At 42.0% G+C, this 19,508-nt stretch overlaps 1 protein-coding gene across 3 annotated transcripts in view; it reads right to left on the minus strand.

Moving 5' to 3' along the window:
- LOC110991040 (prolow-density lipoprotein receptor-related protein 1-like) overlaps positions 1 to 19,508 on the minus strand; it is a 124,935-nt gene that overhangs the window by 79,888 nt on the left and 25,539 nt on the right. For 2 of the 3 annotated variants that reach the window (XR_015424887.1, XM_022256132.2), the window contains exons 2-19: positions 18,975 to 19,091; positions 17,386 to 17,511; positions 16,434 to 16,586; positions 15,658 to 15,771; positions 15,398 to 15,532; positions 14,776 to 14,915; positions 13,793 to 13,895; positions 12,771 to 12,933; positions 10,606 to 10,828; positions 9,314 to 9,494; positions 7,249 to 7,380; positions 6,264 to 6,506; positions 4,471 to 4,642; positions 2,645 to 2,867; positions 2,233 to 2,425; positions 1,585 to 1,710; positions 749 to 883; positions 37 to 168 (exon numbers count right to left, since the gene is read on the minus strand). Coding sequence is in view for 2 of the 3 variants with exons in the window: in XM_022256132.2 (XP_022111824.2) it covers positions 37 to 168; positions 749 to 883; positions 1,585 to 1,710; positions 2,233 to 2,425; positions 2,645 to 2,867; positions 4,471 to 4,642; positions 6,264 to 6,506; positions 7,249 to 7,380; positions 9,314 to 9,494; positions 10,606 to 10,828; positions 12,771 to 12,933; positions 13,793 to 13,895; positions 14,776 to 14,915; positions 15,398 to 15,532; positions 15,658 to 15,771; positions 16,434 to 16,586; positions 17,386 to 17,511; positions 18,975 to 19,091 (2,811 nt within the window). In the remaining variant the exon portion in view is untranslated. The remainder of the gene's footprint in view (positions 1 to 36; positions 169 to 748; positions 884 to 1,584; positions 1,711 to 2,232; positions 2,426 to 2,644; positions 2,868 to 4,470; positions 4,643 to 6,263; positions 6,507 to 7,248; positions 7,381 to 9,313; positions 9,495 to 10,605; positions 10,829 to 12,770; positions 12,934 to 13,792; positions 13,896 to 14,775; positions 14,916 to 15,397; positions 15,533 to 15,657; positions 15,772 to 16,433; positions 16,587 to 17,385; positions 17,512 to 18,974; positions 19,092 to 19,508) is intronic. The other variant, XM_087134961.1, reaches the window with a different exon arrangement.

The raw sequence follows: 19,508 nt of genomic DNA on the forward strand, positions 1-19,508 counted from the left end.
ACATAGCTGGTTGAACAATGAACACCTTTCACATACCCTTGCAAGTATCTCGGGCCTCGTCACTACGATAGCCGTCGGCACAGTCGTCGTCCCCGTCGCACAGCCATCGATTTGTGATACACTTGTTGTTGCGGCAGGTAAACTCGTTTTCGGCACACCTTGTATCATCTGCAAACAACAAGAAACAAGGTGAACAAAAATAACACTCAACAATCCAAAATAAACGGGTCCCAGGGATAAACACAATTTACAGCTACAAGCAAGTCAACAAACCATCGCTGAACCGGACTCAAGGGGAGTTGACAAGACAGTCATGTTTGCAAGATAACAGACACTTCGACTGGAAGCGTGCTGAATTACAATTTCTCAGACTTTATTCCCGGCAAACCATTCCATTCCTACATCTGACCAATCAGAAAATTTACACTGATACTTTTTATTTCACAGGTTCAAGATAAAGTGGAAGTGGTTTCTGCGCAGCTACACAACGAGTTGTTGCACCTGTTTCCAAGTATCAGCAGTCTTAATAATAGTGACTCAACACTTGCGGTCTAAAGGTTTGTAAATTTTGACAACTGTATGTGCATATATCCCCCTTGATTTTGCTCCAATTTTAAGGAAAGATGAACTCTTGAATACATTAGTTGAAAATTCCACTTCATCAAAAATTCCCCTCTTTTTTCTCTATATCACTGCTTTTGAAAGGACAGTGTTCCTAACATCATGGACAAATGAAAGGAAAACCTACTGCAACTAGTGGTTTCGTCGCTGTTATCGCCACAGTCATTATCGCCATCGCACAGCCAGACTCGATCCACGCACCGACCGTTGTTGCACTCAAATCTGTTGCCGCAAATGTCCGGTGGAATATACTGCGGGTCAACTGCAGACAAAAATGGGTCAATGAAAGCGACAACGAAGAAATGGCTCATTTTACATGACCCCAGACTAGTCTTACACACAGTGCAAGTTTTAGGAACAAGAAGGCATTCTTGGTAAAGTTTGTAACCCATTCAGCTACATTTTATCTCACTGGAATAAGAAAATCACACTAAGATATTTGCAAGGACTTTACACCGTACCAAATATGCGAGAGAGGAAAGAAAAACCATGAGATTGTCTCTTCAACTAGTCTAAAACAAAAATTCAGTTCAGACAACAAACTCTCGGTGATTCATGTTGAGACATCAATCAAACGCCAGCAATTTTGACAGACCTGGCCACTTCAAGACTGGTACTTTGCACCACTTCCAAATGGTACACATCTTGAACAAAGCTCCCTAGTCATTGTGGCATCCTCTCCCTGATGCGGCCGTTAGAATTCCAAAGGCTGGGCATTTTTAGGCTTGCCGACCTCCACAACCCCCACCCCACTCACCAGCACGGATTTGCGCCAATGTGCAAGCCTGTAAAGCACTGAGTACAAAGATTCAGTGACATCCAACTGTTGATCATCCCTCCTGTCACTCCCTCCCTCATCACTGTTAACAAGTTGCATCCAGTCCACACCGAGGAATGCAAAAGCTATCCATTACAAAAAAAAACTCCCCCCCCCGTGAAGTTTAGCCAAAGACTACAAATCACCAAGGCACGTTGTCCCATCTTGCTCCAGCTTGTGTCTGTCATCGCAGGCACACTGTCGACCGCCACCGGGCACTGGCAAGCAAAGCTCCTGGCAACCCCCATTGTTGTTGGAGCAAGCGTTTGTCCCTGTTCAGGATTCAGGCAAAAAAATTTGGTGATGTTGTTAAAGGTTGCTCATTTTTGGGGGGTTGTTTTTCTTCAATGTATTAAAATTTGAGGAACATGCATCCTTTTGTCTGGATGGATAGGAGAGCAAAAAGCACCTCCCCCTCCCTTAAAAATCCAAGCAACGTGAGACATCTTCTGTGTTTTTCACTTTGTTAATAGTTTTCATGGAATACAAGAAACAAAAAATCACCTAGTATGTGGAGAATCATCAGTGATGAATGCCACATCAGACCATTTTGACCATTCAACCCGTTTTCTTATCTTTTGACAAATATCCTTCGTCAAGTCATTAAAAGACACTTCACGTTAGGAATGTCAAGCAAATTCTTTCCTATTATGTTTTTGCCAAAGAATTCAACTTGATAATGACCAGGAATGAGGGGACTGTTCCCAATAAATGTGACCAAGATTTAAGTCTCATTCAAACACTCCAAATTTTAAAAATATATACCAAATGGAAACCTGTGGCTACACACTCACCTGTCTGACGTTCAGGGTCATACACCCTGAGCTCAAACAGCACACCACCACTGCGCAGTTTGACAGCACCCTGGTGGTCCCTGGTGCGATCAAATCGGTACAACTCTCCTCTGGTGTTGTCCGTCCAGAAGATGAAGTCCCCGTAGTAATCCACACCAAACGGATGCAGCAGTCTCAAGTGCAACACCACTTTCTGCCAGGAAAAATTGGGGCATATTAAATGATGCCCAACAGCCAGTCGATAAGTTCCACAAATGTCTGGAAATCGGCAAATGGAAGTACCAGCCTTACTTATGACTCAGATTTGAATACTGAACGCTATCTGACAACTTTTCATGTTATTTCTCTATGACCCAACCTGCCACACTTGTAATCTTGAATTGTCAATGTTCATCGACTAGAGAATGCTGACCTCTATGGCAGTGCGGTTGTCCAGGGAGACCCCCTTGATGACGTCGTGGAAGGCATCGCACCAGTACAGCTTGCGCCGGTCCTTGTCTAAGCTCAGGCCGTTGGGCCACAGCAGGCCCTCTGTTACGAAGGCTTCCCGGTTGGACCCATCCATGTGGGCACGCTCAATCTTCGCCAGGTGGCTCTCCTCTATGGTCTCTGCCCAGTCGGTGAAATAGAGGTACCTGCACAGTTCCCAAAGGAACCAATCCACGAGGAACAATATTAACCACTTGCCGATGGTATTACCCCAAATCTAATTTGTCAAAGACACGGCTTCATTTTTGGCTGAAAAATGCAAAGTTTTCAAAACTGTAAGATACCACAACCATCGTCTTGTACAAAGTTGGACTTCCAAAATGCTCACCCTTCTTCATCCTTATTGCGATCATGAAGTGATTGGAGTAATTTGTACCTTGGAACTAGGTGATCCTGTGCCCACTGGTCCTTATTAGTGACATTTTGTACTGCATTACAGCTTTTTTAAAAACTTGTTGCAACGTGATTCCTCCTACAATATGAGGCCTCGACACAAAAGGATTTAAGGGTCTTCACATGTGTTCGACCTCTCAGCGTTAGCTTGAGCCTGCGTGTAAACTCAATGGGAATCAGGTAAGCACAGTACAAAGACAAATGCCGCCCGGTACTACATACAGAATTTGCCGAGATGCATTCCGACATCCCCCATGTGCACAGGAAAATACGTGCACAGGAAAATACCTGCATGCTTACATATCCACTGGACCAAACTGGGTAAACCAGAAGAACTGAGGTCCACTGCCACTAAGTGGAGTCCCTTAAATTCCACAGGTACATTACTTACTATGTTTACATTTTGGATGATGACATAAGAATTTCTCCACAGAGTATTAACATTTGATAATGCCCGCTGTAATGTGATAACGCCCCTTGTGTTTTTAAAAGCATGCACTGGCACCTGGATACAAGACAGTTTAATCGATTCTGACTGGTCAAGAGTCTGTGTGCACAAGGCTCACCACGCGTACACCAAGTCCATATGAGGAGACTCTTATAAACAACTTGCACAAGGAATATACCATAAAATGGACGGGGGTGTTTAGGAAAATGAAAGTAAAAGACTAGAAAATTGTTGCAAGTCAATCATATATTGACCTCTTTTGACTCTCTGACTAAAAAGGTATTTATGAGTGGGAATAAATTTGTGCTTGGTCAGTCTTAAACGTAAACCGCTTACAATGCCTGAGCCGCAATCACGTCCATTCTCCTGAGCCGGTCTTAAACCCGTTTAAGACCAGCCAAGCACATACATGTATTTATTCCCTTAATAAAACTCACAGGGGAAATAGCACAACGAAGATCATGAGATACTAATAACAAACTGTTCTTTAAAAGATGCATTCCATAAATTCAGTGTGCAGATATCATTATCCCTACTAACCAGGCCCATAAACATTCAAAAATTCATCCCAGACAAGTAGGGGTTAAGTGGCTTACAAAACGTCACAAAATGTGACCAGCCGTTATGATTCGAACCCCACACCCTTTGATCAGGAGTCAAAAACCCCCGCAACTAGGCCAAATATTTCTCGGGGTGTGTGGCCCAGTGGTTAGAGTTCGCTACTCCCTACAAGAGGAATGGGACTGGAGCCCATCGCACAGTGAAAGAAAGGTAGGGTAGAGCCATACCAACTCGTTTCCCAAACAACGTGAAGACCAACACTTAACGCAAATCTTCTTCCCCTCCCCTCCCACCATCCCCCTCCCCGAAATCAAACGGAACTTTCAAACCTAGACTCATGCACCTACCCTTCAGCAGGATCCACCACGATCGCCCTGAGGTGGGTCACGTTGCCGGATATGATGGTTTTGCGGTGGGTGCCATTCAGACGAGCCACACTGATGGTCTTCAAATCATCGTCGGTCCAGTAAAGATTCTCACTGATCCAGTCCACAGCAATCCCCTCACAGTTGCTCACCCCTATTCATCAACAAGAGGAAACGTGTGTTAAGCATAATGTCCATTTTTGACATAGCGTAATTTGACAACCAGACTTACAAGACGTTACTGGAGTGGCACAGTGCGATTTGCCAAAGAGCATGCTCAAGTCAAACTCAGGAACGCGCATGTGAGTGCAAAGCAACCGCGGTTATGGCATCTCCTCGGATAAGTCTATACTACAGTAAAACATAATACTCACTCTTATTGGCTGAGAGCCGGTCACGTAGTTGGCTTTAAACCATTGATGAATCAACCAACTCATTTTAACCAATGTTCCGTTTTGATTTAAAATGTTGACACGTACTTTAATTAAATATGGACTCTAGCCCTTCATAAACGGTATGCGCGATACAACCAAAACTAGATGAGTCACCCCAAACAAGCATCGCTTCCTTCTGCTCTCGTGCAGTTTGCACCCATACATGTTTGTATCTCTTTCTATATAAGAGAATTTTAGCACTGCACACATGCGGGACACATCACAAATATGACTAGCAGGTATTTTACAAAACAGGTAGTAAAACTGATGAAAAACGTACTGAACAAAAAAATATTTGGTTTTTGGAATTCCTTTATTGTGGATTAGACCTTTACTGATGCCAGGCCCGTATCCAGTTTAAACCGTTCCATCAACGCTTTTCTTCCTTATTTATATAAACCAGGCAAAATGGAGGCGAGGGGAAACTACTGGATAATTTTTTTTGTACCAGAGAGTTCAAAGATTTTTAGAGTCCCTCTTGAGGACACCAGGTCTTGTTTAACCAAGACATCATGAGACAGACAGTTTCTCACTCTGGAAATCTTGAATAAACTCTGAACTCTGACCTCCTGAACTCTGAGTGTACAGTGGACCACTGCTGTACTCAACAGTTTGCTGCGTCAGACATCTACCAAAATACCTTTATGTCACATTTCATAATACGCCCACATGTGGACTCTATAGTATAGCTTTACTGCACTACTGTGATTAGTGCTTTGGTGACATGCCTAGTTCATGTTTCCAATCATCGGATCCCAAATCACACATATCAAAAGCTGTTAGAATTAGAAACAGTCTTGCAATTACTGAGAGCACGCCTAAGGGCACAGCAAGGCAAGGCAGAAAAGGCTAGCTACAGGGAAGAATTTGTAATCCCAGGACTTCTGGACCTGATTCCAATTCCATTCGGGAATCACAACTGCACTCAGAATAAATTCAATTTTTTTACTGCCAAAAAAACCAAAAATTAAAAAAGGGGCATCCAATGGCAGGTGGCATGCATAACAGTCAATTCATCGCCCTAATTCTTTAAGACATTAAATATGTTACATGCTCAACTGTCCTAAGATGGTTTTGAAAATTGAACCTTCAAGTACACAATTCAAGGAAATTGGACACAGGCCAATAGAAATCCTTTCTGGATTTAAACTAACCTTTTCTGAAAATAATCTGGAAGCAAAATCAATCACCCTGGGGAAATTGATTCCTGAAATACGTGGACTTATCAATCCAATTCCAAGTTTGGAATCGATTATGGCATGGAATTGCCAAATAATTAAGGCTCATCAAGAGATAACAGCCTTTTTAAAAAAAAAAAAAATGAGGCCAGGTGGAACTCACTGTCCTCAATCACTTTCTGTGCACCCGTGCCGTCAATCTTCTGGCGTCCAATGACGTAGCTGTTGGAGTCGGCGTAGTAGATGTACTCCTGGGCGGCGTGGTAGTCCACTGCCCGGGGGCTCTCCAGATTGATGATGGGGATGATCACCTCCAGATTGTCGGATACCGGCTCCATCGGTATCCCGTGGATGGAGCCGGGGAAACTCTGGCAATAGATGAGGAACCTGGAGTTGTCTCTGTTCTCTAGAGGTGGAAACGCGGAAGACAAAAAGTTGGCACATTTGTTGGTGAAAGAAAACAGTTGTGGGTTTTATTGGGAGATAACTAAAATTACTGTGCAAATTTGGCCATCTTTCCTCTCAGACTCAAGTCTTGCTATGCTACATAGCAAAACTCAAGGTAAATGATCTGTTGGAGAACGGGGGCTATCAAACCTTAACTTAAGAGGATTTTAGTTTGATTTGTTTTTTCAGTTAAGTCAAGAGGCTACTAAGGAATATTTCATGGAAGTCCCGTGGGCTCAAGGGGTTCAAGGGAATCATTGTGATGGTACTGCCCTCACCTTCCATCTCTGTGACCAGGGTTCGCATCCTGCCAAGGCCAACATGTGGGTTAAATGTCACTCCCTACCTGATTCTGCAGGTCTTCCCAAGACTAGTTGCCCCGGGTTTTCCTACCACCTCTAAAACCAAACATTTTTCACTGTCTTCTCCCCCCCCCGGCCATTAGTGAAAGCATTCTATAACAGACAGGGCTTTACCCTGATTGAAAAAAAAGAGTAAAAAATTAAGACAAAACTATCGTAAGAGTAACACCTAAATAGACTGTCAATTTCCATGGAAGTAACCATAGGGGAAAAGGAGACACACGTACATAGACAAACTCTGGTCTCAACGACACTGACTTCCAAAAGTACGTCATGCAGCGAACATCTTAGCCCTAGTTTGTTGGCCATTTTCCTTCCACCTGGTATATCATGACTTACCAATGCAAGTGGTTTTGTTTTCCAAGACAAAGCCCTGCTGGCATCGGCACACCCGTTCGCGGCCATCTTTGCCCGAGATCAGGCAAATGTGATTGCAGCCTCCATTGTCAGTTCGGCACGGATGAGATCCAACTACAAAGAAAAGAAGTGGCATTAAAGAGACAAGCTTTCAACATGCTCTACTGCCAAACATGTGTACTACTGTCTCAAAAAACACAATAACCACATTTCTCATGAATTCCAAGATGACTAATTACTGGTCTGCTGTGCTGCAAGGCGAGCCAGCCTGTGCTTCAATGACGTCACACTCGTTGTCATGACAACTGGAATCCTACATGATTGCAAAACTGGCCTTGGCTCAACTGTGAGGCACTGGCTTACGAGATTTATCTCTTCCATTTCCTGCAGGATTTCCGGTTTGTACCGATTGGAGTTAAGCTACCGCCTGCAAGATTTAAGGCGCTTGCGGCTCTGCAGATAAGCACTACTCAATTAAAAACAACTGCCCACTGAACGAGCTGCAGAGTTAAGTGCAGCAGTTTAATAAATATTTCACGTATAAACAAGAGAAAGTACATGGAGGTAGATTGACTTGAAAAGGATCTTGCAGCCAGAGCAAATGTGAAAGTTTCGGAGGAAAGATGTATATGTTTTGCCTATAGCTTCATAAGGTTTCAAACAGTATTTAAAAAATATACAAAGTACATGTAGTGATGTAAGTAAAGGAACTGACTTTATTGATAAAACTTAAGCATCACTTCCATTATGGCGTGAGCTCAGTCTTGAAACACTGGGTTTGTGCACCAATATGTTAAAAATACTTGCCATTTTAAACACAGTATTAACATGTTCCCATAGATGAACAGGCACTCCCAAAACTCTCTACTTGGTGGAATAAACTTGCTGGGAAGAAATCACTGAGAAAAATGAGAAAAATTTCCTCTTCTTCCCACTTTTTGTGTCGTGCAAAATTATCTGTCTGGAAGGGTGAACTGCTCCACCCATATCGGTACATGTACAATGTATTCCTTTACAATGTCCATGTTACAGTTCCTTCAACTTCTTTGGAACAGTTTACCCAATGGCCATTGTTGATGGAGAAGATCGTTAACTTTGCTCAATCCAGCAGAAATTCCACTTGTTTTCTGAGGCAGAAGTTATCCACGCCCTCCCTCCCTCCCCCTCTCCAGGGATGGATTAGGATACCTCACCAGTTGGCAGGTGTTTTTGTTAAATTCTTTACATGAATCAACTTTGAAGTTGTCGGGAGAGTGTACATACCTGTCAATTTATGCCAACAAATCCAATTTGTTTTTGTATTTATCCTGAGAATTTCACAAAGCAAACAGGTTGCTGAAATAATCTTCAAATGCCTTTGACAAGCTTATCTTACGCAGTGTAAGTTTGTGTAGGAAAATGCTGTTAGACGGTGGAATAAAGAAATTCTCTTTGGTTGTGTTGGGCATGCATAGTTTTTGGCTAATCTGTGTTGGCTTATCCTGCAGTAGACCGGCCAAGGTTTCTACCAACTGCTACAGCAGTGTTACATGGCTTCTTAGTCTGCGCTTAGTCCTGCAAATCATCATATATGTATCAAATACCACGGACTTCAATTAGTACCTTCAAAAATCAAGCCAAATCAGGCTAGTCACAGAATATACATGTGGTTCAATACATCCTGGCACATTTCCAGAGGCAGATTTGTCAAGGTTGGGGAGATGTGTTGAGTTTGTTTTACAGATATTCCTGAACTACAATACATTCCAAATTAAAAGCTGAAGTTGAGACATACAGCAAAATGGTCAAACACCACTTTGTTCGGATGGAAGTCTCGGAGAAACGGTCAACAAAAACAACTGCAACAATGTACATATATAACTAGGCCTACTTTGGGTGATCGTTACTTTTGCCAACAAAAATCAGTTGTTTACAAGACATAATGGGATTATACTACACGCTGGATGAAGGTACTGCATTCCCAATAGATTAATGAGGCTATTATTTCTTCCACAGCTGAATGTATCCAAACACTGCCTACAATTAAAGTGTGCTCTATTCCACTCACCCAACGGTTGCACCAATTCATGGTAGACTCGGACAGCCCCCACCCCATGATTGATTGTGTCGTTTCGGAGAACGGAGGTGTTGCCCGTGAACTTGTTGACCCTGGTTACGGTGGGGTAAGGCTGCCAATTGGTGATGTACAGGTAGTTACCAAAGACAGAGATCCCAAAACCAAAGATGACCTAGTGAGGGGAGGAACATTAGAGAAGCAATACTGAAACGAATCAGGATACCAAGTTTTTCAGAGCAGTCACAAGGAAAGTACTCCTTAGTGACACTGCCAAGAGACACCAAGTCTCTCTTAAATAGAGCCTCTAATGACTTCTTTCCTTTCTTTATGTAACACTTCAATGTGTACCCTGCTGTCAAAATGATTCCTAAGTAGCTAGAGCCGCTTTTGAGTAACAGGCCTTGAAAAGAATCTTGCACTAAGCAAATCAATGGGAACCACCAACGATGTCCACTGTCGTCAGGATATCAAAATGAGAGATATATCACACAACGAGCTCAGACTGCTCTTTCTAAGGCAAACTGAAGCAAAATTCCTGAGAAAAAAAAACTGGTCTATCACTCATTTTCACAGAGCAGGTCGCATGTATTCCAGGAGCTGGAAAAAATGCACGTTAGTGGTCGTAACTGATGCAATGGCTATTCTCAATATAATGGACAATGCATACAAGTACCCTCTTCACTATCATGAAGCAGAGAAAGGCTGGGTCGACATCTTGATACCACTGACTGAAGAATGCAGTCACCATACATACTTCACAGAATGTCAACAAGGACAAATGGTTCATGACCCCGAGAGACACTGCTGTTCAAAGGAAGAACTTCCCTCTCATTCAAAAGAAAAGGACCCACAATGGTCCAACGGCCCATCCAAATCCAAATTTCCTAGGGGGAGGGGCCAAAAATTGCTGGGGGATGGCAAAAATCCTTTAGAATATTTATGTAGCCTCTTATGGCCTTTCCGAGGGGTGGGACTTCATTTTTAAGCTTTTTCCTTGCTTTGGAAGTAAGGGAAATGAAACAGACAACAAAAATTGCATTTCAGTATTTTTCCTCTGTATCTGTCCTTGCAAAGGTCATGAATTTGCATAAAATTTATTTTCGGGGAAATATCCTTCCACATGACTTTTGCACTCTTCTTTGCTGCATCTGAACCCGATCTCATCTACTGGGCAAAAAGCGTGCTACAGCTGCCCAACCCTGACATAAAAGCGTCAGTTTAAATGAGATGGACAAGGTATCAAAAGAACTATGCCAGGACAGTGAACCTATCTGATGTCTTACGCCTGAGCCTCTTGCTACAGTGCGGCGGTTCATCCCGTCGTAGTTGCTGCTCTCGATAAGCTGCAGGCCTGAGTCTGTCCAGTAGATTCTCTGTGCGACCAGGTCAGCTGTGATGCTGTGAGGCGTGGAGATCTTGCCAACCACAATGTCCTGGAGCTCAGAGCCATCCAAGTTGGCCTTCTTGACTTTGGGATGGCTTCCGCGATCGGTGAGGAACATCACCCTGGGCGGGGAAAGGGGGAATCAGTTTCTGTGAACTGGTACGAAGTACGGGTACTTGATGTGTGGGCTCGTTAGGTGGCATCTAAAAAAATTTGGGACAGTTCACATTTCTTTTAAGATGCAACTTTTTCAGCACAGTATACTCCTGGAATGTGTTCCTTGAATGCGTTCCAAGAAAGTGTTCCCTGAATAGAAACGCTGTTCCCAAATTCCAAACAGGAAGGTATTTTCATCATGTGGGAATGCCCTATATTTTCAGTCTCTTCCTGATGGGATGTAGTGTTTTTAATTAGCACGGGTGGTACAGCCAGTCAACCATTGTTTTTGCATTGAGTCAAATTCTCTGGTTGGAATTGCATTTCTGAAAAAAAAATCCACAGAGACAAATAACTCACAAGAGTTCAAAACACAACCACATTTGTGTACATTCATGTGTAACACACGATACCACTTGTATAAATAAAGGATGTGGCTAGTCACTAAACGAGTCAATCTCAAGTTGGAGAAGTATCGGTAGTCAATTGCAAACAACTGTTTGGTGGTGCAGTGATATGAAGAGTCCTATTATCTAAAGGACTCATGGGGCTCTTCCACGTATCGTATGCCTTCACAGATTTGTGTTAGTTAATAAAGAAGGGGATGACATGGAACAAGAAACAAGACACTGGAGTGGACCAAACAATATTTTCACAACCTGGGGGGGTATACGTGTCAATTTTCATGGACTCCAAATTCCCCTGTACAGACTAACCTCCCAAGGACATACACACGCAGCCAGTACTTATCAAACACTCAGATGAAGCTGACTGACTGCACAGTCACCCAGCCAGCCAAAGCCTAGCTCCAGCCGGCAGAGACCTTCAATGTTTGCCTTCTAGCTGCATATCCTTTGACAAGAATTAGGATGTAATGTGACTCCTCATATAATTGGTCCAAAGCTGTCCCACTGAAGAGTCAGATGTCAACCTCCTCTCCCTTCCAAACAAAAAATCAAATTCCCTGAACCTGGGAGACCTTGAAAGAACCAACTTTTCCAAACCTACACAACGTTAGGGCTGCTTGGTGACATTGTGCGAGAATGGTCACTGGCTGTGATGGGCTTTAACGACTGTAGCATGGCTCTTTCTTTCCAGTTAAACAATTTCATTCAGTTAACTTTCATCATAAAAAAGAACTTGCTGGAAACAGCAACAGTGTAAACGGGATCTTGTTAGAAACCAAGTGGAGAAACAAAGGGAAACAATGAATTCAAGAGGTTGGGTCCCTCAGGATTCACTCTCAACCACTTTGTGCCATGTTGGGGTGCCCGAAATCGGACAAACAAGTGGGGCCTTGTAACAAAAGACAGTACTGGGAACAAAAGAGAGGGCTGCTGGGAATTGCTAACATTTTTTCAGTTGTCAACAGCGAAGACAATTCATCATTGTTTTGAATGATTACACCACTGTTTGTGGCATTCAGCGTGAGCGGATTACCACTGGGGACAAAAGCGCTCCAGTCAGATTAAACTAGCCACCAGACAGTCATTTGTGTGGGTGTAAACATCCAGTAAATGAAGTTATGAATTTTTGAAGAATTGTGAACGAGGGAAATCTTGAAAATTCCCCGGGAATTCGTCATGCAACTTCAAATTAAATCTGGTAGCATATGGTTAATAGCATACTTTGATGTAACAGTGCTCTGTACAGTCCAGCCTCATTAATAAGAGGTCCTTCGGACTTTGCAAATTACCTCGTTATAACAGGTGCTTTGTGTTATCAGGAATGAAAACAATTAAAAACAAAGGATTGGGACCTAAAAATTACCTCGTTATAAGCAGAATCTTGTATTGACAGTGCTCTTATGAAAGAGGTTCGACTGCATATTGACAGTATCGGCTGTAAATGTGTTTGAGAATTGTTTTTACAGGTATGGATAAGTTAAGTTTGACAACAAATGCATACCCTCTGTTTGGATCCAGCGCTATTCCCAGGGGCTGATCTAAGCCCGTCTCGATGACTGGGATGAATTTATTGGCATCGCTGTTGCTGACCAGGACCTGGTCGGCCACATCATCCACAAAGTAGAAGTTGCTGGTCACCCAGTCGATGGCAAACTGTTGGATGTCTGGTTGAAGAAAGCAGAGAGAGAGAAAAAAAACACAAGCTTAGTAAACCATCAGAGTTGAGCCCAACTGGTGGAGGGTTTTGGGGACAAAGACAAAGTCAAGGACACTGACAATGACAGTGATAAAATACTTTCTAAGGCATTTAATAACTAACAAAGATGTATGAGTTCTTTCATAAATGGCTATAAATAGGTACATATTTCAATTGGTTTTGCGTAGAAAGTGCTAGAAAGTACGAAAACCTGAATGATTGAACCTGGCAAAATTCCACATTTCTTGAATGAAAAATCCTGAAATATCACACCATTGTCTGCAGGGGAAGCTCTTAAAAATGGAGACCCCACAAAATTTGGGTTTATTGATTGATATAGATTAAACCAATAGCTGGAAATACAAAATACAAAGCACTGTTTCATGCCCATCAGCATGCAAAAAAATTCCAATGACACAATGTTTTGTTTCTTCAAGAAATTTAATCATGAACAGCCCCCCAGAAAACACAATCAACCACAAAATGCACTCAAAGATTTTTAACATTTGATAGAAATTACATGTTAAAAGGTAATCTCAAAAGAAACTGGAAATCAGCCCATTTTTCCTACTAGAAAGTAAGGAAAGATATCCCGGCATAGCGTTAAACTAGTAAATCTCAATAGGCCGAAAGAAAACATGGAATGGTAGTCCTGCAATGCTCACTTTATGGGACCAAAGGGAGGAAATATGAAATCAAAGAGGCAGGTGCCAATGCCAAAACGTACCAGCTAATCTTTTGACACTTTGACCTTTCAACCCCTGCCTACCCAAAGGAGAATCAAGGGCTACTGGTGTAACTGGGCTGCCGTGTTCCAAATTACTTACGACTGACACTGAAGACAACATCCACTGTAACAAGGTCGCCCAATGTAGTCGGGTTCCCACATATCAAATGGTTGTTTGCTGCTGCAAAGTTTATCCAGCAGACCTATGCAATTGAGAATTGAGACATCAAGCCAAAAGGAAAGACTGAGCACAGCATGAATTCTGAATTGTCAGATGTTACATCACTGTAAAACTCTTGCAGATGTTACATAATAAAGCATTTAAGTTGTTTCCAATACCAAATCTTTGGGTAGTGAAACTCTTCTAGATATTATTGTGTGAGATGGGGAAAAGTCATCCCTTAACACACAAAGCAAACAAACTCTCAGGGGTGGTGTCTTTTTTTTTCCTGTTTATTTTTTTAAAGTGTTTTAAAGTGTATCTTTATTTGATCTAATCTTCTTGATTCTGCAACAGTCTTTCAAATGGCCATAATTTCCTTAAAAAAACAACAACAAATTTTTAGCGCTGAGTCAATTCGAATAATTCACTATTCAAATATTTGACCTTCAATTTGATCGAATATCCCAATATTCGGTCATACCCACTTGGCAGACTGTTGATGAACAAACCATATACAAAATAAGCGGCAATAACACACACATTTGTGCATTATGATCAATATGATAGCTTCTCACATCTAGGAGTATCTCCAGCCATGATTTAGCAAGATTTAAGAGATCAACAAGAATATAGCCCTGTCAAAAATTTCTATTCCTTTAAACTGTTTAGTTTTAAAATTGTTGTAAGATTTCTGATGCTTTTCATTTGAATCAGCTTGAAACAAGCCTCCTAAGTGCAATGTTTCTTATTTAAAACAAAAGAAAATTTTCCCTTACTTTTCATGAATTGTGCATTTGAATATTCAAATTTGGAAAATAATATTCAAATATTCAACAATCGATCGAATATTCGGTTACTTGGATATTTGGCACAGCCTCAGTAATTTTTTTTAAGAGGAGGGGGTTCTCCAAAACACTGACCTTTTTCTTACGGATATCGAAATCCAGTGCCATGGCACCAAGGGCATCAACATGAGATACGCCCTCCACATCTACACCCTTCAAATTCAGCTTCAGAATCTGCCCCATGTTTGCCACAAAGAGTTGACCGGGCTCCTCTGCTAAGAAAAAAGAGTCCAAGCCAGAGAGAACTGGTAATTAACAAGTCCATGATGGTCCATTTTCAAACTGAAATACGTCAGTGGCATTACTGTGCCATTTTTCAGATATGGAAACGGCAAACAATGCCCGAGCCAGTGCTGTGGTCACTTTGCTTCTTTTTCCCTGCAGTAAAGTCAAGTCACGGTCCGTTAAACCGCAAGTCTGTTTGACCCCGTTCTCTTTCATCCTAAAGCCCTTGTATAGATGAACAATCATACTGAAAAGGGAGGATTGCTAATGAGCCACTGCATTATTTCAAAGAGGCAGGGTCAAGTGAGACTAAAGCACTTGATGTTATGTCAGTTCAAACAAGTTCGGCGTATAAGAGTCAGGATACCACCCCCAATCTCATGTGACCAAATCACATGACCAAATCACGTGCTGTTGACATACCAAACTAGCTCACTATGAATTATGCAAAACAAAGAGTACCGATCCTTACGATTGGCTGGTGCGCAACTTCTGCCGTCCTTTTGAAGCTGGTACCCATGATCACACGAGCAGTTGTAGCTCCCGTCTGAGTCGATACAAGTCTGATCACAGAGGTTTAGACTGTAGTCACTGCACTCGTTAATGTCTGAAATAGGCAAACAGAAACTGCAAGTTACAATGCTGACAATTACAGTAAAACTGGCTTAATGGTAAAATGCGAATCGGCAGAAGAACCCCCCCCCAAAAAAACATCTGGCCAAGGTAGCTCACTTTCGCATATTACTCCTTTCTTGATCTGGTAGCCGTCCCGACAGTAGCACATAGCTCCGTAAACCGTGTCAACGCATAGCTCACAGCTGTGCAGGGCGCATTTGTTCTGATTTACTGTGGACAGAATCAGACAGAGATAGTTATTCATATGGAGGTAATCCGGGTGATGCCTCACCAAAAAAAAACCACCAAAGTATTTTTGATAAAGTTGTTAAAAAATAATGCAGAGAGAGAGTACTAAAGGATTACTTGACAAGTTGTTAGATTCAGTGAACTATGCTTGACATTATTCGGCTTCAAAACATTAATTGGAAGTCCAACAGCACACACCATATACTGGTAGCTCTCCTGTGAGCTCAAGTGCTTTCCACAGAAAAAAAAAATTTGTCACAGGGCATAACTCAACATTTGATCTGCTACATGTGCATTCCATGCAGCACTATGTGACATGTGAGACGGCACTGGAGTGACGTGAATGACACAATTTTATTTTAACCACACATGGTACATGTACTTGACAGCATTCAAGGCACTTCACAGGGTGTCCAAAAAAGAAAAGAAACCAGCATTATGGAGCAAATTGTTCAGTAACTAATATGAAGATATTCCATGAAGTGTGTACTGCATTTGAAAGCTTTTGTCCTCTTGATAACCAGCACAGTGATGCTTGGATAGCAAATGACTGATCGGGAGCCCAAATTGACATTGTTGATGAGAGGTGGTCAACAGTGTTAAAATCACTGGTTGTTAGACAGGAAGGTGTAAGTAGGTGATACCTGGCAGACAAAACGCCCCTTCATCGCTACCACCGGGACAGTCTGGGACCCTGTTGCAGACCTGGCTTGGTCGAATGCAGGTGGTCGTCCCCAGGCACCGGAACTGGTTTGGAGGGCACTTGAACGGTGAAGGTGTCGATGAGCAATGTAAGCCTGCCGAAATTGGACAAAAGGAATGAACTCTCTCCAAAGTCATATAACTCGTTGGTGTATTTTTCATGTATATTGAATAAGGGAAAGTTGAATTCCGACCAGTTTTACATCTTACAGGGCATAATCCTCAATAATACAAAAATTCAATGCCCAGGAAAGGGTCAGCATGCTTGGAAGGTTGCAAATTTCTGTCAATTTAAATAGCATAACATTCCACATCAGGAATCAATTTTTTTAAAGCAATTGGTCTCTCTCAAATGAGGTCACTTCCTGGAGACTGCTACCCGCATTGACGTTTTGGACTTCAAATTTTTCTGACATGCATCAGCTGTGCCATATTTCAAAGAAATTTAGATCAATATGCATGTACATGTATGTATCAAGCATTTCCGTACTACTTGCACACAGACCTAATGACACTGACCATGCCGTTGTAATTATCCTATGAAGATGGCATCCGACAAGAGAGATCTATGCTAATCCTGGCAAATGTGTGAATGACTGTTGGCCTCCTCAAAATGACAAATTTGGGAAAGGGCACACTTGAAGGTACATCCACAGTCTTTAAGCCTGGTTCAGCATCAGTGTGGTGCATGCTTAGTTCACATGGTCATGTCAAAACGGTCAATAGCAGCACGTCAGACTGAAGTGAAGGCTATGGCTGAATGTAACAATGTAATGTAACACCAACTGGCCAATAGCTGCGACAACTTCCAACAGACCCGTGCATTGCTCTCTGCTCAAGCCAGTCAAGTTTGACATGGCTAGCACAATGGCAACTACCGGCAGACCTCCTCACCTGCTCTGTTCACATTCTCGTCCTCAAAGTCCCCGCAATCATTGTCGCCGTCGCACACCCATCCCATGGGGATGCACACAGTGCTGTTGGGGCATCGGAACATGTGGTCTGGACAAGTTATCTCACCTGATCAGGAAGGCACCAACCCATGTATTAGTTACAATTGTTTGGTACTCGAAAAAAAAAAAGCATGCAGTATACTGTGTTAAGAATTTTTTTTTACGCTTACCCCCTGGCATATTATCTGGGGTGCAGGACTCAGTAGAAGAAAATACTAAGGACCAAGTGCTATGAATTACTACTTCTGGCTAGGGCACTTCAATTGTTACTCGTACAGAGAACAATAAAGGTCATGTATTCATAGTGCCACAGCACTGTATGCTACATTTTGCTACTAAGTCCTAGTAATATTTTGTAGCGTTCGATGAGGTTGGGGTTTTAATAATTGCATGTTCAGTATTTTAACAAGTTTAATTCAGTTGTATAAAGTCACATAATGCTCTAGAGTATCCAAGGGGGGGGCAAAGTTCCCCCTCCCATTTGTCTCTCCCTCCTCCCCCCCCATACACTGTATGTTGCCCTTTTTTTAAAAGGAATTGAAAGCACCAGACTTTTAGGAAAGGAGGAGAATTCTTGGGTAGATGAAAGAATCGGACGGTTGTGGTCAGAAAAAAATTTCATTCAGCCCCACTGGACCCAAGGCTTTAGATAAGCAACTAGTCCCAAAATATAAAGTGTTGTACAGGTGCACTTATTCACTACCGGTACGCGTACATTAGCCAGCTAAATTACAAAGCTGTGGTAATTTTAACTGTGATGAAACTGAAATCTGTCACCAGCTGCAAGACTTTTTGATCATTAAACCAATACTGTTAAAAATAAACCCCCTTTGAACAAACTGTGCATGATTAGGGGTGGGTGGGCTCACTCATATGTGCGTGGATGTTATATGTGTAGGCTCAAGATCAGAGATCAGAGAGGAATACTCAACGATAATCAGAGGTATTACATTTTCCCCAGGATCAGCTAATCAACAGCAAGGATTCCAATTTCCTATTTCCTGGAAAGCAAATGTATGTGCATAGCCAGCTGAAAATATTTCATAGTTTCAGTTTCTTCTTACGACAAAGTAAGAGAAAAATTCTTAAATCTTCCCTTGCCCAAGGGGTCAGCAGTTTTCAATTTTAATGTTGTCCACTTTCTACTGGAGACTGTTGCAACCACTGGAACTGAAACCAAATTTCATCCGGGTATCATGTTCCAATTCACTCAGAACAGGTGAATAGACCTTTTCTAACGACATTGCACTGACACAGAACAAAAAAACCTCAAACCATCAACACCTGGCCACTATATACACGTATGTGTACGTGACTGATTAAAAATTCAATGACTGACATGTATCTTTACTACACAGAATATGGCTGACTTCACGAGTAAAATTTTATCCCCGGGACAAATTCTGCTCCTTGTACCATTCCTTTCCCCCCCCCCCCTCGATGCGAAAAGTCCTGCATTTCCCTTAATGTCCCCCAGACTCCCGACTTGTATGAGTCAGAGCAAACATAAGATGGATCGTGGCATCTTACCGCAGCGCTCCTCATCGCTGAAGTCTCTGCAGTCAGGGTCTCCGTCGCATTGCCAGGAGGACGGGATACACTGGAAACCATCTTTACAAGCAAACTGAATAGCCACCAAACATCTCACTGCACAAAGACAAAACACAAAATAATCTTTTCATTCTTGTTTGCTTTTATCTTTGTTCTGTTTTCTTGAATTACCATTCTCTTGAAATCATCTTTTCTGTTAAATGTTTTATTCTTGAGAAGTTTCAAACTTGAATTAATTTATTTTCACTTCATCAAAACTATTTATATTTTGGCCAGACATATGAATAGTGCCAACAAAGTAAAAATGCTACCCAAACTGTATGCTTTTTGTACATGAATACTGTGTTTGTCAATGGCACTACTCCATGACAATGTGAAAAACATTAAATTACCTAGTTATCTAATTAAATTGCCCACCGGTAATTAGAGACGTGAAAATTGAAACCTTTGTAGGTTTTTTCACACACCTTCATTAATGGGATATGAAACTTTCATTTAAAAGACACATGGGTT

Source organism: Acanthaster planci, linkage group LG03, assembly GCF_054643075.1.
Source record: "Acanthaster planci isolate LZ-2023a linkage group LG03, COTS_SCS, whole genome shotgun sequence".
Classification (NCBI taxonomy): domain Eukaryota; kingdom Metazoa; phylum Echinodermata; class Asteroidea; order Valvatida; family Acanthasteridae; genus Acanthaster; species Acanthaster planci.